At 40.0% G+C, this 24789-nt stretch overlaps 1 protein-coding gene across 1 annotated transcript in view; it reads right to left on the reverse strand.

Annotated features, from left to right (window-relative positions):
• The window catches only part of SNAP91 (synaptosome associated protein 91), a 211750-nt gene that overhangs the window by 37464 nt on the left and 149497 nt on the right, over nt 1-24789 (reverse strand). The window contains exons 19-26 of the mRNA XM_073675642.1: nt 24113-24190; nt 23926-23997; nt 19911-19994; nt 15774-15854; nt 15215-15379; nt 3528-3656; nt 3084-3114; nt 16-127 (exon numbers count right to left, since the gene is read on the reverse strand). Coding sequence (XP_073531743.1) covers nt 16-127; nt 3084-3114; nt 3528-3656; nt 15215-15379; nt 15774-15854; nt 19911-19994; nt 23926-23997; nt 24113-24190 — 752 coding nt within the window. The remainder of the gene's footprint in view (nt 1-15; nt 128-3083; nt 3115-3527; nt 3657-15214; nt 15380-15773; nt 15855-19910; nt 19995-23925; nt 23998-24112; nt 24191-24789) is intronic.

Genomic DNA, 24789 nt, shown 5'->3' on the forward strand with positions numbered 1-24789 from the left:
TCAGTAGAACATTACCATAGACGCAGTTGATGGGCCACCGGATGCCCATGTGGCCGGAGCTACCTTTGGTTGCCAGTTAGCACCTCCTGTCAGCTTCTTCTCGCCTGCATTCCACTCAAGGCCTCCCCTAAACAGTTACATTGTGAAACAATAAGCTATGCTCTGCAGTAGAATTAGGTCTACATTTCTGCAAGACATGTATACATTTAAACAGTTAAACTTTCTTCTTTTTTTTTATCATTTCGCCTCTCCATTGAGAAGATATTAGCAATTAAAGTATTTTCCACCTAAACAGTTTTTTTATTTAAACAAGAGGCATTGCCAGAGAGATTTCACCAAGCGCTCATACCCATCAGGGTGAATAAAATCAGTCGCATTTTGTTCCTGAAAAGTCAGACAAGTGTCGTGCGAGTAGAATGCCATTTTTCTCACCTAGCATCCAAATGACATGCGAATGCAATCCGAATGCAATGCGATTTTAACATTAGCTTTTACATATGGTAATTCTGTGTGTCATTTAAAGATTGGTTTTTAAGAATATTTTATTTGAAAGCTTAGATAGATATGCGAGTGAGATATATAAGCAGTGCTTTGTGTGTGTAGCTTACTGTACATGTATTTAAGTAATAAATGTAAAAAAATGGCAAAAGGGTCCCCCATAATTTTTATTAACCAGCTGTGGGAAAGCAGACAGCTGGGGCTGATGTTTATAGCCTGGAAAAGGGGTAAAAGAGGAGGGGGTGTTTATTTCTATTAAAGGATTTTATTCCGGCTGTGTATTATTTACAAATTTGACTATGGGGTTAGTAATGGGGGCATCTTATAGACGCCTCTCCATTACTAACGCCTAGGCTTGATGTCAGCTGCCAATACAAAGCTGACATAAACTCCAATACTATTACCCTACTTGCCAACGCACCAGGGCAAGTGGAAAGAACGGAGGCCAAGTGCCAGAATTGGCGCATCTTATGGATGCACCATTTCTGGGGCGGCTGAGAGCGGATTTTTTAGTCTGGGAGGTGGCGAGTATCCAAGGCCCCTTCCTAGCCTATTAATATCAGTCCGCAGCTGTCTGCCTAGCCTTTGCTGGTCATTAATTATACAGGGAAACCCACGTAATTTATTCATTCATTTCTTTTTTTGGGGGGGGAAGGGGTGAGTCCCTATTTTAATAATCAGTAATGGCCAAGAATACAGCTGTGAGCTGATATTAATAGCCTGGGAAGTTCCATGTTTATTATCCCCTTCCCAGGCTATAAACATCAGCCCCTAGTTAACCAGCTGAGTGAAAGCGGACAACAAAATTTTGAAGTATCCTACGCCATTTTTTTCTGTAATTTAATTACTAAAATACATGTACAGTAAGCAACACATGCACTGTACTTCTATATGTCACTCATTTCTAGCCATCTATTCTATGCCTATATATCTTTTATTGTGACGGGTCACACGGATTCTACTGTACTCGGCTGATGAAATGACAGGTTTTCTACGAGATGGGTGCGTAAAAATTGGACGGCACAAGCATGGTCTGTGTGCCGTTCGATTTTTTTTCTTGCATCCATTGACTTGAACTGGCGATTCTTGTCCGATATATGCGGACAATCGCATCATGCTGCTTTTTTTCCCTCAGTCCAATGTGAGAAAAAAAAAAGCAGTGAGCATGGAATGATTGAACATTAATCAACGTGCAATCCGATTTTTTTATCGCAGATGAATATGAGTTTTAAGGGTGTGTACTTCTTCCCCCTGTAGTGCGCTGACCAATCATAAGCAGGCAGCAACACACTCCGGAGAAACACGCCCCCACAATACCTTAGAACAAGCTCAGTGTGAGAAATTTATTGATAATCTGCTCTTCTCATTGAAATGTCATGACACTAGCCTGTCACATAAATATTATCAGTAGAGCTAGACATTTAGTTCGTGCCATCTGTTTTATATACCTTTCATAATCTTATTGATGTCAGGACGCAGTTTCCAACATTTGGCATCAACAAAAGAAAATCTCACCCCACTGTACCCCCATAAAAATGAATTTTTTACAACTAAAAACTGGTATAATTTTAAAATGCTACATAGCACTTAACACTTAAGGTATCATTCAACAATTTTTCACTAAAACTTTTTTTTTTTTTCTTTTTACAAAAAGCATAGAAAAATAAAAAAAACATTTTGGCTTCTGAATGTTTGACATGAACATATAGCAAAATAGCTGTAGATGTATAAGCTCTCCTAAAAAATAAATTTCGAGATGTACAAAGTTCATACCTGTGACATATGCGCATGTCTAGATTTCACATATCTTCAACAAAATCCTCAGAATGAAGGGGTGATTAGAGGTGTTACCCCATTAGGGTATGTGCACATGGTGTATTTTGCCACAAAAAAACCCACAGTCCTGACAAAGTGAATGAGATTTCTGAAATCTCATGAACATGTCGCTCATTTTTTTCCTTGCAGATTTGAAGCAGTTTCAGCAGTATCTGACAAATATGAATTCTGTGTTTTTGCTAATAAATGGGAAAAAAAATGCATGTTTTTTTCTGCATTTTTTCCTGCCAAGAGACATGTTTTTGATGCAGAAATGTCTGCAGCAAATACCCTTAGAACAAAAAAATAAAAAGCACCCACCTCAATGCATACTAAATGGCACAATCAAAAAGCACATATCCTCTCTGATAAGATGTTAATTGCAGTTTCTCCCCATCCCTCTCACAGTGACACAGAACTAATAGCCCACAGCATAATGGGCACACAGCCTTATAATTAACAGGCCTGGCTTTCATCAATGTGGGGCAATGTACCCGGACTACTAATCAGAAGAGGTGCCAGCGATGCAGGCAGGAGGTTCCCAGTAGGTCTGCTGGACCAGGGTCTTGTGAATCTAACCAACATGACCTCTGAACCAGGATCCTGTGGATCTTTTTGCTTCGCTGTAGATTTAGGTCATGACTTTTTCTATACAATTTAGTAATAAAAGTTTATATTTCCTAAATCCCAGTTGCATTACTTATTTCTATAATGTAAAATGTCACCAAGCACCACACAGGTTTTAGGCTGATTGGCTGGCAGAGACTTACTTTTTAACCGTGGTTCCAGAAATACCAAGATCTAAAAAGTAAAAAAATTAAACTTTAATGCAACATTACTTACATCATGATATTTATCACACAGTTCTATATAGAGTATTATAACATTCATGGTTATAAACTGCTCTTCAAAATACAAGGAGGAAGTGGAAAAAGAGGAAAACATGGAAGGAAACACACTGATGGGTGATAACTGGATTATCAGAGGCCAGTGTGATCTTGTTGCGAGCACTGACTGTTTCACGGTGATCTTCTTGGGAAAGTCAAGGTTGGGTGCAACAGGGTCATTGTCAAAAACATAAGAAAGCAAATTGTAAGGAAGCAACTGACTGACACAGCACGGAGATTAGCAGAGGTTCTGTAAGAGTCCTACCAAACTTACACATCTAAATACACATAGAAGTAAAATATGAGCAGAAATGTTCCAGCACTTACTGCCTACTAAACTTGCAAGAGAAGAATCGAGGTCACTGCCAAGTCCTTTGCCAGCACCACTGGCATTGCTTGCTGATGTGGCTGATGTTGGCTGAGATGAGGAGGTCATTGTGGGTATAAGAAGATCACCTAAACCATCAAATACTGATATAAAAAAGACAAAGGTTAGAAACAAAAAAAAACCATTAGCCATTTAAATTATTGTATGGGCTACCCAATTGAACTTATTAAATGTTTAATAAAGCTGAACTTTTTATTGCCGGTTTTCTTCCATTGAGAAACACTTCTGACAGACAGAATATGGACTACAGATAAACTACAGGTGCATCTCACTAAATTAGAATATCATCAAAAAGTTAATTTATTTCAGTTCTTCAATACAAAAAGTGAAACTCATATATTATATTGAGTCATTACAAACAGAGTGATCTATTTCAAGTGTTTATTTCTGTTAATGTTGATGATTATGGCTTACAGCCAAAGAAAAACACAAAAGTCGTTAAATTAGAATAATTAACAAAAAACACCTGCAAAGGTTCCCTAAGCATTTAAAAAGGTCCCTTAGTCTGTTTCAGTAGGCTCCACAATCATGGGGAAGACTGCTGACTTGACAGATGTCCAGAAGGCAGTCATTGACACACTCCACAAGGTCCCAGAGTCTGGAAGAAGAGTGGAAAGGCACACAATCCAGGCTGCTTGAGGTCTAGTGTGAAGTTTCCATAATCAGTGATGGTTTGGGGAGCCATGTCATCTGCTGGTGTAGGTCCACTGTGTTTTATCAAGACCAAAGTCAGCGCAGCCGTCTACCATGAAATTTTAGAGCACTTCATGCTTCCCTCTGCCGACAAGCTTTTTGGAGATGGAAATTTCATTCTCCAGCAGGAATTGGCACCTGTCCACACTGCCAAAAGTACCAATACCTGGTTTACAAACAACAGTATCACTGTGCTCGATTGGCCAGCAAACTCGCCTGACCTTAACCCCATAGAGAATCTATGGGGTATTGTCAAGAGGAAGATGAGAGACACCAGACCCAACAATGCAGACGAGCTGAAGGCTGCTATCAAAGCAACCTGGGCTTCCATAACACCTCAGCAGTGCCACAGGCTGATCGCCTCCATGCCACGCCGCATTGATGCAGTAATTGATGCAAAAGGAGCCCGACCAAGTATTGAGTGCATTTACTGAACATACATTTCACTAGGCCAACATTTCGGATTTTAAAAACATTTTTCAAGCTGTTAGAAAATATTCTAATTTACTGAGATGATGGTTTTTGTGTTTTCATTGGCTGTAAGCCATAATCATCAATATTAACAGCAATAAACACTTGAAGTATATAGTCATTACAAACAGAGTGATCTAATATATGAGTTTCACTTTTTGTATTGAAGAACTGAAATAAACTTTTGATTATATTCTAATTTTGTGAGATGCACCTGTATATTAAAGTGAATCTGTCAGCAGAGTTTTGCTATGAAATTGGATAGCAGCATGATGAAGGGGCAGAGAGCCTGATTCCAGCGATAAGTCCTGACTGGACTGCTTGGTGCAGTTTTGGTAGCATCCTTGTTTTCTCAGATGTGGGAGTGCTCATGTTGCGGAGCTGTGTATAACACCACCCACACCACAGATTGGCAGCTTCCTATGGCACTGTTTGCAAGTCACCAATCTGTGGTGGGAGCAGGAGGTTACACAGATTATCTGGCCTGGCATGCATGTGAGACCTAGTCCACTAGTGATGATCTCCTGCTAATAAAACACTAACAGTATTGAAACTATGGTACACAGCCTAGCAAGTAACATCACAGGAATCGGGGTCTCAATGTCTACAATATGCTGTTCTCAAATTAAATAGCAAAAACCTGCTGACAGATTCCCTTTAAGGCTAGGTTCAAAACATATTTGTATCCAGTTCAAAAGGTACTGGAAATATTGTAAGCATGACAAAAGAAAAACCATAAATTACAACAGGACGTCACAACATGGTGTGAACTTAGTCTAATTTACAAACATGTGGTTTAAGACACCATTACGCCCCATGATACGTCAAACCAACCTGCACTGCTAACAGTGGAAAAAAATAATGGCAGAGATCTGGTAGACACTTTAACTAGAATGAGCCTCGCTGCCAGCAGGGAGTCAGCAATTCCTATTGAAAATGTAAATTTTGCTACAAGCAGCATTCAGAGGGTAAGCTACCAATAACGTTAATTTTTAAAGCACCATTTTTATTTTGAATTCATACTGGGCAATTATTGTCGTGGTTGCTCTGAAACTTGCAATTCATGGCAATGGTTGACAGGGAGAACAAGTTTTAATACAAAAAAGTGGTTGAACTTTGGGAACTTTTGGAAAGAATTTCACATCCTATTCCTAGAAATCTATGGTAACTACATAGTATTTGGCAAGTAATTGGATGAGTAACCATTTCCTATCATTCCCTGTGTGTTGACTTGTGACCAGAAAGTAGAGGCTTGTAGGGGAACCAAAGTAACTAGGGTACCCAGGAGTCATTGAGGCAAATATAGATTATTTTTAAACTCATTTTTGGCGATCGATAAAATAAAGTTTGCTGCTTAAGAACTGCATACTTTGTTTAGGTATCACTGGTTTAAGGTCATGTCAGGCTTTTTGAGATAACAGAGGGATGGTCCTCTGGCGGAATGATGTTTAAAATGTGTTCTTAAAAGGCAGATGAGAAATAGACCTATGTAAATCTCTGACACTTGCCGCTTACTTATTACTAGAGGAGTATTACTGGTGCAGAGTGCCAAGTAACAGATTGTAGAGGAAAACTCACCAAAGCAACAGTGCAGCACAGCCCCAGCATGGAAAGTGCCAAAATGAAAGGAAAGAAAATGAAAGTAGTACAAAGTGATAGCAGGATGACAGCCCAAGCAGTTATAGTAAGCACAGAATAGCTCTACATTTCATTATCTTGTGCCATGCATAATGCAAATCTACAGCTTGATCACCCACCTCAACTACATTATCAACCAAGCATGCGATCACTCATGCAGATCAAAACACTATTTTGTTGTGACACTTCACATTAAATTATATAAAACAATGTAAAGTATTCTGGTTATTTAAAAGTCTATATGTGAGTGTGTTTTAAAAATGCATTAAGTAATCCTAAGAAATTTTAGATAATGGTTTAAGGGATTAGCCAATATCCCCAACACCTGGGGTGGGTTCTATCATGTGGGCATCTTCCCTTTAGTTGCTGTAGGTTGTTTATGATGCCTTCAGCTGCTGCCAGGAATATCTAACCAGAAACAAGGAAAGCAACCTATGGATTTATTTTATTTATTTATTTTTTTAAAAAAAGGAGTGACATTAATCCTCCTCTAGCCCAAAAAAATAGTATAAATTGATTTTACATCATAATCGATGCTGCTTGTCAGAACCATATGACAGCTAAATAAATAAAATTACATACATATTAGATATATCTTTCTATTGTCCCAATTTCATAAAAGTTGTGTAAAATGTAAATAAAACAAGAATGCAATAATTCGGAAGTCTCTCTTGGCCATATTGTATTCACAACAGAAGGCATATCAGAAGTTGAAAGTTAGACATTTTTCCATTTAATGCGAAAAAAAAACAAGTTCTCAAAAAAAGTTGGGACAGTGTGAACAAAAGGCTGGAAAAGTAAGTGGTTGCTGAAAATTGACCTACCAGATGTTTTACTTAAGAAGTCACATGACTGTATAAAAAGAAGAAGGTTAGAGAGGCAGAGTCTCTCAAAAGCAAAGATGGTCAGAGGATCACCAATATGAACAGCTATGTTTAAAAATTATCAAACTATTTCAGAAAAAGGTTTCTCAACATAAAATTGCAAAGACTTTGAATATCCCACCATATACAGTACTTAGTATCAAAAGATTCAGAGATTCTGGAGAAATCCATGTGCACAATGCAGACTCTCAATGGATGTTCGTGAACTACAGACATTAAAAACAGACATGATTTGTTCGTGCAAATCGCTGCATGGTCTGAGGAATACTTCCAGAAAACATTGTCTGTAGACACAGTTGGCCATGCAAAGCACAAATGCAAGTTAAACCTCTACCATGCAAAGAAGCAGCCATGCATCAACAAAATCCAAAAATGCTGCTGTTTTCTCTGGGCCAAAGCTCATTTAAAACAGACTTCGGCAAAAATGGAAACTTGTTTTGTGGTCAAAATATAGAGAAAAATCATATTTTAATTCAAGAAAACCGCGGACTCAAGAGGAGAGGGACGATTCAGTTCATCAGCGCATAGCCCAAAACTCTGAATCTCTAATGGTATGGGGCTGCATTAGTGCCTATGGCATGGGTAGATTACACATCAATAGGCACCACTAATGTTGATCATTATATAGAATATATTTCAGGGAAGGCCTTGTATATTTCAGCAAGACAATGGTAAACTGCATATGGATTCATCACAACAGCATACATTAAAAGAAAGTTTGGGTGATTAGCTAGACACCTGCAGTCAAGACCTTTTACCAATTGAAAACATTTGGCACCCTATGAAAGGAAAAATCCAGCAAAGACGACTCAGAACTAATGAGAAACTAGAATCCTACATCAGACAAGAAAGGGACAACATTCCTCTCCCAAATCTCCAGCAATTGGTCTCACTTACCAGATGTTTAACCGCTTCCCGACCGCCCACTGTGCATAAACGTCGGCGCTTGCTGGGCTCTGTGCAGCGCCGACGTTTAAAAACGGTCGGTGGTCCCGCAGCCCTCAGGACCCCCAGGGTCCTGCAAGCGCTGCAGGTGCGGTGCAGTGCGACAGCTCTGACAGGGAACATCATCGGGACCTGATTGGATCAGGTCCCAAAGATGTTAACCCTTTGCCATCTTCTATATGCCGCGATGTATAGTGATCGCGGCATTTAGAAGATAGTGAGAGGAGAGGGGGTCGTCCACTTACCTCTTAGACGGCCCCCTGATGTCTGACCGGACCTGCCGTTGCCATGGCAGCCGGAGGTCACATGACCGCCTCCGGGTCTGCCATGTACGGTGGTGTCCAGCTAGGCTCAGCCTGCAGCTGAAGTCTAGCAGGAGACACTGAATGTGAAAATGTCAGCAAAGCTCTCATGCAATGCAATACATGTCTATTGCATTGCATGAGAACAGTGATTAGAAAAATAAAAATTAATGTCCCATACAGGGACTAAGTAAAAATGTAAAAAAAAGTCTAAAAAATGTTTTCAAACTGTTTAAAAAAAAAATAAAAAAAAATAAAAAAAAAATCACAAAATAAAATATTAAACCAATAAATCCGTATATTTATGCAAAAACAAGAAAAGTACACATTTGGTATCGCTGCGTCCGAAACAACCCAATCTATAAAACTGTCACACTAATTAACTCCTTCTGTGCACACCGTAATAAAAATAAATAAAAAACGGAGCAAAAAACTGCTTTTTTTTAATCATATCAGCAAACAAAAAGTGGAAAAAAAATGCGATCAAAAAGCAAAATGGAAATAAAAATGGTACCGCTGAAAACGTCATCTTGTTCCGCAAAAAAAAGCCGCCATACAGCTCCATCAGCCGAAAAATAAAAAAGTTATAGCTCTCAGAATAAAGCGATGCAAAAAAAATATTTTTTCTATAAAATTGTTTTATTGTGTAAAAGCGACAAAACATAAAAAAATATATACGGTAAGTGTAGTATCGCTGTAAACGTACTGACCCGAAGAATAATGCTGCCTCATCACTTTTACCACACGCAGAACGGCATAAAAAAAAACCTCAAAAAACAATTCCTGAATTGTTGGTTTTTGTTAATTTTACCTCCCAAAAAACGGAATAGAAAGCGATCAAAAAATGTCAATTATCCAAAAATGGTACCAATAAAAACGTCAACTCGTCCCGCCAAAAAAAAACAAAAAAATAAGCCCTCACATGATGCTGTCGGACGAAATATGGAAAAATTATAGCTCTCAAAATATGGCGATGCAAAAACTAGATTTTGCAAAAAAAGCGTTTTTTAGGGTGTGACAGCTGTCAGTCATAAAAACCCGATATCAATCTGGTATCTCTGTAATCGCACCGACCAGAAGAATAAAGTAATCTCATCACTTATACCGCACGAGGAACGGCGTAACAAATAAATAAAACGAATTCTTCACCTGCTACTGATTTGTGTATTATGTCTCCCAAAGATCGCAGTAAGGCTCTGCTCACATTTATCTTGCGCTCTGCACTGAGCACTTACACCGGGGTTTCCGTGTAAATCTTTGAAATACGTGATACAGACGGAACCCATGACGGAAGATTCCCTGTAATGAAGCAGATATAGGCACTGTGGATAGCGTCTGGCCTGTGATCCCACGGTGTCAGTTTTTTTAGGTGCGCATAAAAGTGCGGTTGGTCACAGTTTTGTGCACTTCTGAAAAAAAGGACACCGCTAAACAGAGGCCAGACGGAGTCCAGAGTAACTCTGCTGCCTCATTACAGTGAATGGATCCCGCAGGGGTTTCATCTGAATTACATCACTTGGAAATTTAGATGGAAACCCCGAAGTAAGTGCTCAGCATAGAGCGCCGGATAAACAATATGTAAAATGTTCCCAATAAAAGCTTCAACTCAGTCCTCAAAAAAAGCTAGTCCCCACTCAGGTCTGTTATCTGTTAAAAATATAAGGGACTTCCAAGTTACTGGTAGCAGAAAGGCTCTGGAAAAGCGAAATGGCCTTTGCCCCCCAAAAGAAATTCAGAAAATGTTGTGCTCCCAAATGCAAATGCCTATTCTACAATAATTTGTTCTCCAATTGTCAAATAGTGCTCCGTCCCTCCAGATCTCGCCGTATGGCTGAGCGTTACGATACAGCCACATATGGGGTATTGCCACTTTTAGAAGAAATTGTGAGACACATTTCGGCACCATTTTCACCCATTGCCCTGAGTGAAAATGTAAAATCTGGTTTCGGGTTTCTGCTGTTTCGGCATGTCAGTGACTCTTCAAATGTGACATGGTGTCTGCAACCTATCCCAGCCAACATAGCGCTCCTTTCTCTACCGAACCTTGCCGTACACCAAAGCAGTGGTTTTCCCCCACATATGGGGTATCGGCGTACTCAGGAGAAATTGCACAACAAATTTCATGGTGCAATTTCTCCTGTTATCCTTATGATAATGCAAAATTAGGGGATGAAAAACATTTTTTTGTGGGAAAAATGTTAAAATTTTATTTTTACGGCTCAATATTATAAACTTCTGTGAAGCACCTGGGGGTGCTAGGTGCTCACCACACATCTAGATAAGTTCCCAAAGGGGTCTAGTTTCCAAAATGGTGTCACTTGTGGGGGGTTTCCACTGTTTAGGCACATCAGGGGCTCTCCTAACGCAACATGGCGTCTGCTAATTATTCAAACAAATTTTTACATTCAAAAAGTCAAATGGCGCTCCTTCCCTTCCGAACCCTGCAGTGTACCCAAATAGTGGTTTTCCCCCACATATGGGGTATCGGCATACTCAGGAGAAATTGCACAGCAAATTTCATGGTGCAATGTCTCCTGTTACCCTTATGATAATGCAAAATTAAAGGATGAAAAACGTTTGCGTGAAAAATGTGAACATTTTATTTTTACAGCTCAATATTATAAACTTCTGTGAAGCACCTGGGGGTTAAAGGTGCTCACCACACATCTAGATAAGTTCCATAAGGGGTCTAGTTTCCAAAATGGTGTCACTTGTGGGGGGGTTTCCACTGTTTAGGCACATCAGGGGCTCTCCAAACGCAACATGGCGTCCGCTAATTATTCAAACAAATTTTACATTCAAAAAGTCAAATGGTGCTCCTTCCCTTCCGAACCCTGCAGTGTGCCCAAACAGTGGTTTTCCCTCACATATGGGGTATCAGCGCGCTCATGAGAAATTGTACTACAAATTGTGTAGTCCATTTTTTTCCTGTTACCCTTGTGAAAATAAAAAAATTGGGTCTAAATTAAAATTTTAATGAAAAAAAGTTAAATGTTCATTGTTTTCTTCCACATTCCAAAAATTCCCGTGAAACACCTGAAGGGTTAATAAACTTCTTGAATGTGGTTTTGAGCACCTTGAGGAGTGCAGTTTTTAGAATGGTGTCACTTTTGGGTATTTTCTGTCATAAAGACCCCTCAAAGTCACTTCAAATGTGATGTGGTCCCTAAAAAAATGGTTTTGTAAATTTTGTTGGAAAAATTAGAAATCGCTGGTCAACTTTTAACTCTTATAACTTCCTAACAAAAAAAAATTTTGGTTCCAAAATTGTGCTGATGTAAAGTAGACATGTGGGAAATGTTATTTATTAACTATTTTGTGTGACATATCTCTCTGATTTAAGGGCATGAAAATTCAAAGTTTGAAAATTGCTAAATTTTCACCAAATTTCCGATTTTTTCACAAATAAACGCAAGTGATATCGAAGAAATTTTACCACAATCATAAAGTACAATAGGTCACGAAAAAACAATCTCAGAATCAGTGGGATCCGTTGAAGCATTCCAGAGTAATTACCTCATAAAGTGACAGTGGTCAGAATTGAAAAAATTGGCCTGGTCACGAAGGCGAAAACAGGCCCTGGTGCGAAGTGGTTACAAACTGTAGTAAAAAAGAAGAGTGGATGCTACACAATAGTAGACATGGCACAGTCTCATGTCCCAATTTTTATGTTGCTGCCATCAATTTCTAAAGAAGTGATATTTTTCCATTTTATTTGAAAATATTAACTTTCACCTTCTGATCTGTATACTAATGCTCTGTTATGAATAACATATGACTACATGACATTTGTATATCATTGCATTCTTGTTTTTTAACATTTTACACTGCTTTTACTTTGGGATATTAAATTTCTTTTAAAGCATTTTGTATCTAAAAATTCACCTTGTTGACAACCCTGTAAGCTCGTTTTTGTTTAGTTTTGCACATTGATGCAGTTGTAATTCTTATTTATCTGGTATTACTGAAAGAGGGAAAATATATTGTCATAGAATCAGAGAGTGAATTTTGGATTACCCTGCCTTCAGGGCCAGCTTCAGGTTTATGAGGCCTTTGGGCTGTAGAGTCACAATGGGCCCCTAAATTATTTAACTTCTTCCATCCATACAAGCTATACAATAATAACGTGGAATGTTTTCATCATGCGTTTTGCTCTATTTTTGTGTGTATGTGTAATATATAACATAATATAATATAATATAATATAATATATATATATATATATATATATATATATATATATATATACAGTGGTGGCCAAAAGTATTGGCACCCCTGCAATTCTGTCAGATAATACTCAGTTTCTTCCTGAAAATGATTGCAATCACAAATTCTTTGGTATTATTCTCTTCATTTAATTTGTCTTCAATGAAAGAAACACAAAAAGTATTGTCCTAAAGCCAAATTGGATATAATTCCACACCAAACCTAAAAAAGGGGGTGGACAAAAGTATTGGCACTCTTTAAAAAATCATGTGATGCTTCTCTAATTCGTGTAATTAACAGCACCTGTAACTTACCTGTGGCACCTAACAGGTCTTGGCAATGACTAAATCACACTTGCAGCCAGTTAACATGGATTAAAGTTGACTCAACCTCTGTCCTGTGTCCTTGTGTGCACCACATTGAGCATGGAGAAAAGAAAGAAGACCAAAGAACTGTCTGAGGACTTGAGAAACCAAATTGTGAGGAAGCATGAGCAATCTCAAGGCTACAAGTCCATCTCCAAAGACCTGAATGTTCCTGTGTCTTCCGTGCGCAGTGTCATCAAGAAGTGTAAAGCCCATGGCACTGTGGCTAACCTCCCTAGATGTGGACGGAAAAGAAAAATTGACAAGAGATTTCAACGCAAGATTGTGCGGATGGTGGATAAAGAACCTCGACTAACATCCAAACAAGTTCAAGCTGCCCTGCAGTCCGTGGGTACGACAGTGTCAACCCGTACTATCCGTCGGCGTCTGAATGAAAAGGGACTGTATGGTAGGATACCCAGGAAGACCCCACTTCTTACCCAGAGACATAAAAAAGCCAGGCTGGAGTTTGCCAAAACTTACCGGAGAAAGCCTAAAATGTTTTGGAAGAATGTTCTCTGGTCAGATGAGACAAAAGTAGAGCTTTTTGGGAAAAAGCATCAACATAGAGAGTACAGGAGAAAAAAAAGAGGCATTCAAAGAAAAGAACACAGTCACTACAGTCAAACATGGCGGAGGTTCCCTGATGTTTTGGGGTTGCTTTGCTGCCTCTGGCACTGGACTGCTTGACCGTGTGCATGGCATTATGAAGTCTGAAGACTACCAACAAATTTTGCAGCATAATGTAGGGCCCAGTGTGAGAAAGCTGGGCCTCCCTCAGAGGTCATGGGTCTTCCAGCAGGACAATGACCCAAAACACACTTCCAAAAGCACTATAAAATGGTTTGAGAGAAAGCACTGGAGACTTCTAAGGTGGCCAGCAATGAGTCCAGACCTGAATCCCATAGAACACCTGTGGAGAGATCTCAAAATGGCAGTTTGGAGAAGGCACCCTTCAAATATCAGGGACCTGGAGCAGTTTGCCAAAGAAGAATGGTCTACAATTCCAGCAGAACATTGTAAGAAACTCATTGATGGTTACCGGAAGCGGTTGTTCGCAGTTATTTTGGCTAAAGGTTGTGCAACCAAGTATTAGGCTGAGGGTGCCAATACTTTTGTCTGGCCCATTTTTGGAGTTTTGTGTGAAATGATCAATGATTTGATGTTTGCTTCATTCTCTTTTGTGTTTTTTCCTTGCAAGCAAATTAAATGAAGATAATAATACCAAAGAATTTGTGATTGCAATCATTTTCAGGAAGAAACTGAGTATTATCTGACAGAATTGCAGGGGTGCCAATACTTTTGGCCACAAATGAATGAATGAATGAATGAATGAATGAATGAATGAATATATATTTATTAATTCCATTTAATTGTTTAATGCTGTTTGTAGAAAACAAGTACCCCAGCTATGACATAGGTTAGGTTTACACATACAAATTTGCAAAGCCCTACAATCACTGGATTCCCAAGTCAGATAAAAAAGGCATGATGGTAGTGATTATTATTAACTGAAGACAAAGACAAGGATATTACCCACGAAATCATATGTTGTACACTCTACAATTTCCACATTGGGCATCATTTATAAAAAAACAAACAAAAAGCAGACAAAATGTATAGAAAAACAAGAAACCGTTTTAATTTTCACAAGTTTAGATGATTACCATACTCCTAATTCAATTGATTCAATTGGCCATTTAAATTCTCAATGACAAGCATATAGTTGAGAAATAAAAGCCTCTACAAGTAAGATATACAGAATATTTATTTCTCATTTTTAATAAAAAATATAACGTTTTCCAGAGAAAGTAAACTCCAGTATTGAAAAATAGAATACGCTACATATAAAAGTCTCTGGCAGCCCCCTCTCGGTGGTCTCATTCTGGTGATGCCTTGATATGCGAGTTATGTAGGCAGTGAACATTTATGCCATGTTAAAGTGAATATACGTGTAAGAAAAGTAACGTGATCCCCAAAAAATTAAGAAAAATAAATAAAAATGTAAAAAAAATATATTACAAACATGGGTAAAAGTGGAAAGAGATTAGATTAGAATATCACTACCTGGAAGTTTAGATAACTATATGACACTATTTTTCTTATATGTACTTAGCCTCACCTGAAGCATCAAAGGTGCTGCTAGATGTTGCAGTGGCTGCAGCCGGAGCAGGGGCAGTAACTGGCTGACTGGCTCCAAACGCAGCATCAAAGCTTGGCTGAATTAGGTTATTCTGTGCAGGGGCAATCGGTGCAGGAGATGGTGAAATAAATGACCCTCCAAATCCTATAAACACACAGAAATTTGTAAACTTTTTCAGAATCTTTTCTGGTCATTGTTTCTGTTTAGCTTCAAACCTCTGTCTAACGCACTGGACAATAAACCTTTGGCCAACAGATAGAACAATGATACATAGTTCCGGTATTGCAGCTCAGTTTCACTAAAGCGAAAACCATACACAACCTGTGGACAGAAGTGACAATTTTTCAGAGGGAAGTAAACATTTGAATAGCATTCATCACCCCTGTAAGACTGCAGAATTGAAGCTGTATTTTTGCTTTATAAATGCTGAGAATTTTTAGATCACCTTTTGGAAAAAAGGGCTGATTTGATGGATTATAAAAATGGAAATTATATCAGTAAACACAATTTAGAGATAATTAAGAACAGAAATAGTTACCAGCCAGTAGATCTGCTGAAGCTGATGAACTCGTAGGTGCCAAAGCCGCAGGCTGTGGTTCAGTAACACTTCCAAAAGCATCTGTCATCGATGGTAAAAAAAAAAAAAAACGAAAGAAGAGATTAATCTCATAATGTACAGAAATGGATTAAAAGCAACAAGACAGGTTTGCCATAACCAAAACGACCGATAAAATTTCAAACCTCAAATATGTCCACTAAAGCTTAGCCTAGAAGTAAGTCAACAGGTGAATTCAGGGAAAATAAACTTGCGATTGATAATTAAAGAGCAAATCTTTTGAAACTAAAATTTACCAGAATCGGTAAATGCAATGGATTCCCTGTGAATCGCAAGTACTCCAAATGGCCTGAAAAAGGTGTATACCGGCAGCTCCCAGGTTACAATCTATACAAGTTCTGTAGATTGATTCGGAATTGGAATTTGTAAACAAGTTGGAAGGTTCACACCTTGACATCACCACCTTACAATACGCAGTGACCTACGACGCCTGGATGTGGTCAGAAGTCCTGGCCTATAGTGGAGGAGCCAGAGATGGAGCACACGATGATGGAAAGAAGAGAGCAGGGCAGCGGGAAGCAAGCAGCCAGGGTCTTGGAGAGGCGAGAGATAAAGTATTACTTCTTACATTTCTAATCAGGAGTTGTACGTAAGCAATCGGATGTTCGTAACTCTGGGACTGTCTACTCTGTAACTAACTCTGATGTCTACTAGGAATGTATCCGACTAATTTCAAGCTCTTTGACATTACCAAGGACTCTTTCACACGTCCTTGTGTCTGGCAAGTGTGGTGACAATTTCCACAAGTACTGGAGACACACACAAGTAGACCCATTCAAATGAATGGGTCTGTGCAAATGTCAGTGTGTTTCCACGGACCATGTGTCCGTGGGCAAAACATGTTGACATGTCCATTTTTTACCCGCTGCACGGGCTGCAAAACGTCCCACACTGATTACATCCGTGTCTCATCTGTGTGACATGTACCGGCGCTTGGGAATCAGCGGTACAGTTAGTGCTGTTCTAAGCGCCGGGTGCTGAACGCTGCACTCATCATTGTTCCCTGCTGGTGCTGTGATCAGCACCAGCAGGGGACAATATTGAGTGTAGTAGTCTGCTCTCGCAGTGTCCACCTGTAAAAAGAAGAATAAAATAAAAAAATCCTTATACTCCCCTGTACTGAGTGTCCCTTGCTGTAATCCATATGACCGCTCACACTGAGGAGTCAGGGAGAATGACTTGCTCCAGCAAGCGAGCCCCAGAGCTGCGCTGCAGTCAGTGAGTGACAGGACAAAGCTCGCCGAGTTCAGCTCTGAGGCTCGCTCGCTGGAGTGAGTCATTCTCCACAGCGTGAGAGGTTAGATTTATTACAGCGGGGGACACTCAGGACAGGGGAATAAGGATTTTTTAACATTTTATTCTTAATTTTTACAGTTGGACACTGCGTCAGCAACAGACAATTCTACTCTCAATATTGTCCCCTGCTGATGCTGATCGCAGCGCCAGCAGGGAACAATGATGAGGGCAGCGTTAAGCACCCATCGCTTGAGAACAGCACTAACTGTACCGCTGATTCCCAAACACGGGTACGTGTGCTCCTGATGCGCCACATGTGTGCCACACAGACACGGATAACTCTGGTGCTGATTTTTCCCGTGCCGGAAATATCAGGAAGTGTGAAAGAGCCCTAAGGCTGTAAGTGCGTTAAAGTGGCCTCAACATATAGGGCTATGGGTAAACAGATGGTACAGTCCTTCACTGCAGTATTTTCACACACGATAGGTATGGTTTCTTCAATGTTTTATGACTCTCTTTCTATTTCTATTCCTAAGCCATGACGTTTTCTCACTATTCAGATTAACCCTAAAATGACTTCTGCATTCTCTGTCTCTGCTGTTATACAGTCTATGGATAGTCATTCCTGATTGGCTGTGTTATAACATGTGGCGTGATCTCTGCAAGGCATTATAGGGCAGCACGGCCAACTGCACCTGATTTCATGTCAGCCTTTCCTGGCAGATACAATGTTCTGCAATGTGTAAAACGGAAGCTGCTATTTGTGGTAATTTATTTTACTCATTTATACAGCGCCATTAATTCCACAGCGCTTTACAGACATTATATGCACTGTCCCCATTGGGGCTCACAATCTAAATTCCCTATCAGTACGTCTTTGGAGTGTGGTAGGAAACCGGAGAACCCGGGGGAAACCCACGCAAACACGGGGAGAACATACAAACTCCTTGCAGATGTTGTAATTCATGCAAATTGAAAGTTTCTTGTATTCTCTGGGCTTAGTGAAATCCTAAGAAATGAAAACTAGTTTGATTTGCTCTCACCGGTTGTCAAAATATGTAATTATCTCATGGGTTTGTGATCTGGGTTGAATGGTTGGCACATGGGTAACATTCACTAAATCACAGCGAGTTTCCCCATTTTAAATATTGGCCTCTCCCACTTTGTCTTAAAAAAAAAAAAAAAAAAAACACACAACACAATACAATACAAATAAAATCTTAGGCTGCCACCAAAATATTGCAGCATGTGTGTCATAATAAAATATTTCAGTAGGCATATATCAGACTGTCTGTAGAGAGATGGGTGGACTCCCACTTCAAACAGGGCCTACTCTGAGTTTTTAACCAAATGTCTTAAGAGGGAAGTCTCTTTTGTAAATGTAAATACTATATTATATATATATACTAGCTATTGAGCCCGTTCTACGCCCGGGTGGCGAGCATTTGTATTGGTATATGGTCTCCCATCCTGGTATTTGTGCTCCCCAATGCTGTTCCCCCATCCCTATCCCAGCATGCATGGCACCCCTCACCCCCCAATCCCGGCATGCATGGCACCCCTCACCCCCCAATCCCGGCATGCATGGCACCTCTCACTCCCCAATCCCGGCATGCATGGCACTCCCTCACCCCCCAATCCCGGCATGCATGGCACCCCTCATCCCCAATCCTGGTATGTATGGTACCCCTCATCCTGGTATGTATGGCCTCCTTATCCCAAAAACCTGGTATGCATGGCACCCCATCCCTCATCCTGGTATGCATGGCACCCCATCCCTCATCCTGGTATGCATGGTACCCACCAATCCTGGTATGTGTGGTACCCCTCACCCACCAATCCTGGTATGTGTGGTACCCCTCACCCACCAATCCTGGTATGTGTGGTACCCCTCACCCACCAATCCTGGTATGTGTGGCCCTCTCATCCCTTTCATGCTGTACACACATATAAAAAAAATACACACTTATACTCACCTTTCTTCCCTGTGCTCCAGCGCTGCGGTGTCCTGTTCTGCCGGGGGAAGAGTGTGGCGCAGGAGTACGCGCTTGCCCATATCACGCTGTCCGGCGCCATTTTGCTGAAGACACACTGCAAATGTGTGTCTTCAGTAAAATGGCGCTATGCGCATGCGCCGATCCGACGCATCACTCCTGCCCCGGTCGAAGAGAGGCGCCGCGGTAACTCTCCTCCCGGTCAGGTAAGTATGTAAATATGGCGTCGGAGATCGCGGTATGCGTTCAGTGTCTACGCATACCGCGATCTCCGGCACCATACACTCCTCTTACCTGTAATGGCAGGATGCCTGCTTCTGTCTGGAGCCAGACTGTGCGACATGCATGCGCGGTCTATCGAGGCTTCAGACAGAGACAAGCATCCCCGGATAGCTAGCTATAGATAGAGATATCTATCTTTACACACACACGCACACACACCTATGTATAGTGCTAGATCAGCCCACTCGACAGCACACAGAGGTAGACAAGGGAACACTTTTTTTCCCCAAAGCTGATAGCTAAAAAATCTAGTCAAATCTAGTGCCAGCTTTCCGCCGCTGCTTCAGTCTTTGTTATTTGTTTGCAGCGTCGGCACCACATCGACAGCTCGAGCCGGTGAGCTCACTGATAAGCTGCAGTGCTGTCGACATGACATCAGCGCTGCAGAAAAACAGTCGTGCAGCCGCAGAGACACATTACTGGACCCAGGGAGTGTAAATAAAGCACAGTTTAAATAAATAAATAAACTGCCGCAGCTTATAGCTAAAAGTTTTCTGAAAGCGGACAACCCTTTTAAATGACTTGACAAAGAAAGTTGTGTACCCACCTCCAAATAAGTCAATTACAGCTGCGGGTTCAGCCTTAGCCGGAGATGCGGTGGGCACAGGCGATGGCGCAGCAAATGTGTCCACTGTAGTAATTACAAAATATAACATCTTACCCATATTGACTTTTAAAATTGGTATTCACATTTTAGACTTTTCTTTTCAAAAACTTATTACAATGTGAGGAAGGACTGGTTTTCCTTAAAGAAGCTGTCAGCAGATTATTACATCCTCTAAACGAATGTCATCTATATAAAGTCACCGTAAAGTTGATTAAATTCTTTGTTTTACAAATCTATTGGCAATTTTTTATGCAATTGAGCCACAAGTGCAGTGGGGTTGACACTACACATACAGATGTCTGGCCTCACTCCCCTCTTCACCTTCCCCCCAACCGCCACCTGCCTCCACTCCAGTGACTGACAGGCCACTCGTCTCCCGAGCTCAATATCTTGCACAGGCGCAGTCATTCCCTGGAGTAGTGCATGCCCAGATAAATCGTCCCTCATAAGGAGCTTATTGCACATGCGCGGCTCAGGTATGGAATTAATCAACATTAAAGCAACTTTATCAAGATGACATTATTTTGGGGTGTAGAAACCTGTTGACAGGTTCCCCTTAAAGAGACCAGCTGAGTGTTACAGGCAATGCTCCATGGGAGAAAAGTACACAGATTGGCACTCTTGGAGAACCAAATTCTGTGAGAGCTAATTTTCATACAAAAACTGGTTAAACTGATATGTCAATAGAAGTGTCATACAAAAGCGCCTTTTGGAAAATATTAAAAACATAAGAAGCTTGATGCTAAAGGTCCGATTGCTTTTTTATAGTTTATTGTCACTATAGGTACTTTTTGAGGTCATGTAATTTTAACTAGAAGAAATTATTCAATAGATCCAGCATGGTCACATGTTTAGGAAGTATTTGGGGTAGAAACAGGAATTAAAGGGAATCTGTCAGTAGGATGAACCCTCCCTAAGCAGTCTATATGGGCATGAAGGTCGTAGGAAGCTGAATAAATTAATACCTTAATATCTATTATCGGATTTCTTATTCCAGAGAAATCCACGTTTTTCTTATATGTAAATGAACTGTAAAAGACCTATGGGCCAGACAGTAATCTGCATGAGAATCTGTCTCCAGAGCTTATTTTATATGAAGGGGGAGTTACCAGTGTGATGTGTAATGGACGCTCTCCAGATCTCACTGCGGAGCTGTGTGTGATTATAACTGACACATCAGCAGGTTCCTTTCAGCTTCCATCTCACAAGCATCCAGTGTTTCTATACAGCAGAGCTGTGAGAGCTGCAGCAAATGTGTTTGTAAGAAGACAAACTTCAGTTGTACTGTTCGCTACATGTCTCACACTCGCAACACCTCCTTTTATTACAAATAAGCATTGGGAGGCAGATTCTCATGCAGAGCAGTGTCCATGCCAATAGATCTTAGCAGCTCATTTACATACAAGAAAAACGTGGATTTGTTTGGAAAAATACATATCATATATCTGCGATCCAATGTATCATTTTATTTATAGATGGCTTATGAGGGTTGATCCTACTGACTGATTCCAGGGCCTTTAATATAAAAATTCTATTTCTTGTTCCTTACTAATGCCTTGGGATATAGGCTTCTCTATTAAAAAGAAAATGAAAATTAAATGAAGAAATACATTATAAATAAAATGAAATCAATAAAATGACAAATAATTAAAAAGTATAACGCCTAAACTGAGCGGAATGGGTTATGTCAGTTCAGAGAGCCCCGGATGTATGTCAGCCCCCCTGCCTAGCTGTTAGCTACGAGGAGAGATAGGAGAGGATGTGTGCAGTATCAGACTGGGGTGCCAAAGCCCCACCACCAACATGGATTCCGGAGGTCCACTTAATTACCTGACCCTTGTTCACAAATTTGGCTATGCTTTTATTTATCCATTTTGGACAAATAAAAAGGTCTAGATAGGGGAAAAAAAAACAATACAAAATGTTCTGCTGTTCTCGTGATTATGTTCTAGAAATATTTGCTTTGGGAACGATTTAAGGCCATGTTCACAGCTTGCCAGGTCAATAGGTCTGATATATTTCTTATACATATATATTACATATATGAAATGTATTGTAGTGTGTTTGGAGTTTATGTGTTGCCTATATGGTGTATTTTGTGAGTCCTTAGTTCAAACTAAAAAAAGTCAATTTTCACTTTTAGAAAAAAAATTGGAGTTACATTTTAACTGTAACCTCTAGTAATTGTGCCTTACCATGGAATCACATATGTGACAAAGATCGTATATAAAAAGGGGTTTTCCACTACTATGATATTGATGACCTATTCCACTCTCTTTGGGATTTAAAAAAAAGAAATAAAATAAAAAAAATAAAATAAAAAACTCAATTGAAAAACATATCTTATATGTTACAATTCCCAAAAGCACAAGTAATTAACTTATTTGTATTAGTTTTTCCTTAATAAAAATATAAAACTATAAGATGCCCATATTTCTCCATTTTGGTCTTGGGTTCATATTGCTAAAGGAGGGGGGGGGTGAAGTATATCCTATGCATACAGTACGAGGTGGAAGGTGTAGTTGTTGGCTGAATGCTTCGCCATGTAACGTTTTGGCAAGTGGAAAGGGATTGTCTGGGCTGATGACAGATTCCCTAATCTGATAGCTCATCAATATCAGATCGGTGAAAGTTCGACACCCGGCATCCCCACTGATCAGCTGTTATTAGTTCTGTCAGCAGCTGGATATCGCACAGCCCTGTTCAATGTGTAGTAGCCACTGCCAAGTGCTGCACATCAGCTCTTATTGTCTAGGATAAGAGCAGACATGTAGTTCTTGGCAGCAGCCACTACATATTGAAAGTTGGTGGGATAGCAGGAGAACTGAGACAGAGATAAAAAGCAAGTATCACTATCAAAAATCTTGCAATGTTCACTCTGGCCACTAGGACAAATTTAAGATCCCTTCTCCCAGCTGGGCTTAAGGACATGGCACATGTTTAAAATAATACATTTAATACCAAAAACCACAGCTCATTTTCTGATGACACATTCCCTTAAAGCAGTAGAAACAGAACTTCATGATAGAGAAGTTACTGAAGCACAATAAACATGACTTCCCAGCTAAGTGGCCTTTACCAGACACCAGAGATTGCATATTGGCATGTAACAAATGGTAGAATGACCGGGGAAAACTGAAATTTTACTTTAATAGCAGCGGGCAGAGCCAGTCTTTATAACACATTGAGCATGCATTCTCGAGTCTCGAAAATTAAAGTGGTTGCCCAGTTAAAAAAAATAATAATATACATACTTTAATGTCCTAAAAAAATAAGTTTTAAAACTTTACCTTGTTAATATACTTTAACTACCCAAAAGGTGCCAATATGAAAATATCCACCCGGGTAGCCTCACTTCTCGCTTGTACTCAACATAGCATTTCCCATGTTGGTACATCATTAGTGCTGTATGTGTAGGGACTAGCTGACCGACTTATTTCAGTCCCTAAGTCAGACTCATTCTACATCTATGCATTACCCATGATTGAAAACTGGGGTTAGTTTAGCTGTTGAAATGATCCAGTCAGTCAATGCTCTTCACATACTGCATTGAAGATGTGCCGACAAATGAAAAGCTCCTGTGTCAAGCACAAGTTGGAAGCAGATCTGCAGGAAAGGCAATAATATCTGAAGACACCTTATATGACTGAAGTATATTAGGAGTTGTATAGCTTGCAATTTTAAGAACACCATATTTTATTTGATTGGGCAACCCCTTTAACATGCAGCTACAAATCAGATTAATTGAAATGACACTGCAGACAACTCATATCCTAAATGTATGATGTAAGTAATGATACAAAGCACAACGGGCAGCGACATGGACAGTTGATCAGCGCATTGGATGTTCTTACAAGACCACAGGGTTTCTAAAACCTTAGCTGTACAGACATGGCCAACTGTTACTCATCCATTAGGCCTACATATCAAGTGCTTTACCCAAAAAAGCACTCACCAGATAAGAGATCTCCAGTGAGGGAAGTCTCGGGCACAGGAGAAGGCCCATGCGGTGGGGATGAGAAAGCATCTTCCCAAAGCAAAAGAAAACAAGAGCTGCGTCAGTATAAGCAATGAGTAAATCAGAAGAGCAGCAACAATTCATGGAGCCAAAAAATGTGAATGAAAAAGATGTCATGCTTTACCTGTACCAAACAGGTCTATGCTAGGTGCAACTTCAGGCTTAGGCGCAGCAACCACCTCCGAAACAGACTCAAATAAATCTAAGACCAAATACAAGCAATGTTATTTCTTCAATGGTGCTTAGAACAGCAGAGGGTGAATGAGTAATCTGTTTCGAAAGGGAGAGAGGCATGCAAAGAAAACTTGCATGGTAATCATTGGCAAGCAGATTTCAATTGTAGAACAGCACATACAGATGACTTCAGACATTCTGAACCTCAAGTTCCATCTTATCACAGTAGTGTAGAAAATCCACACGGCCACGTGAATCTCCAACTTTTAAACATTGCTGGTTTTTAAATTCATAGTTCTGTGCAGATTGATTTCTTAATACATCTTTATAGCAGTAGGAGCTCTATTTTGTTATACAAAACTCCATATCTCCTTGATAGCCAGAGATTTAAAGAAGCAGTACAGTATTTTTTCCCCATCCCTCAAATGATTGTCTATCACACTGTGCATTTTTGTGCATGTGCACTTACTTATATGTAGTTCAGCCTCCATCTTGATTTCCAGATTTCACCCTGTATTTTCCCTCTATAACCTGCTATCAATTCCATGATGTATGAAGACAGCATCATACAGGCAACTATAGCCAGTAACATCTCTGCGTACTGTAGGGATAATTAAAGGTAATCGG

The sequence above is a fragment of the Phyllobates terribilis genome, unplaced genomic scaffold (genome assembly GCF_046119375.1).
Source record: "Phyllobates terribilis strain yellow unplaced genomic scaffold, ASM4611937v1 Scaffold_3__8_contigs__length_932513732, whole genome shotgun sequence".
In the NCBI taxonomy this organism is placed as follows: domain Eukaryota; kingdom Metazoa; phylum Chordata; class Amphibia; order Anura; family Dendrobatidae; genus Phyllobates; species Phyllobates terribilis.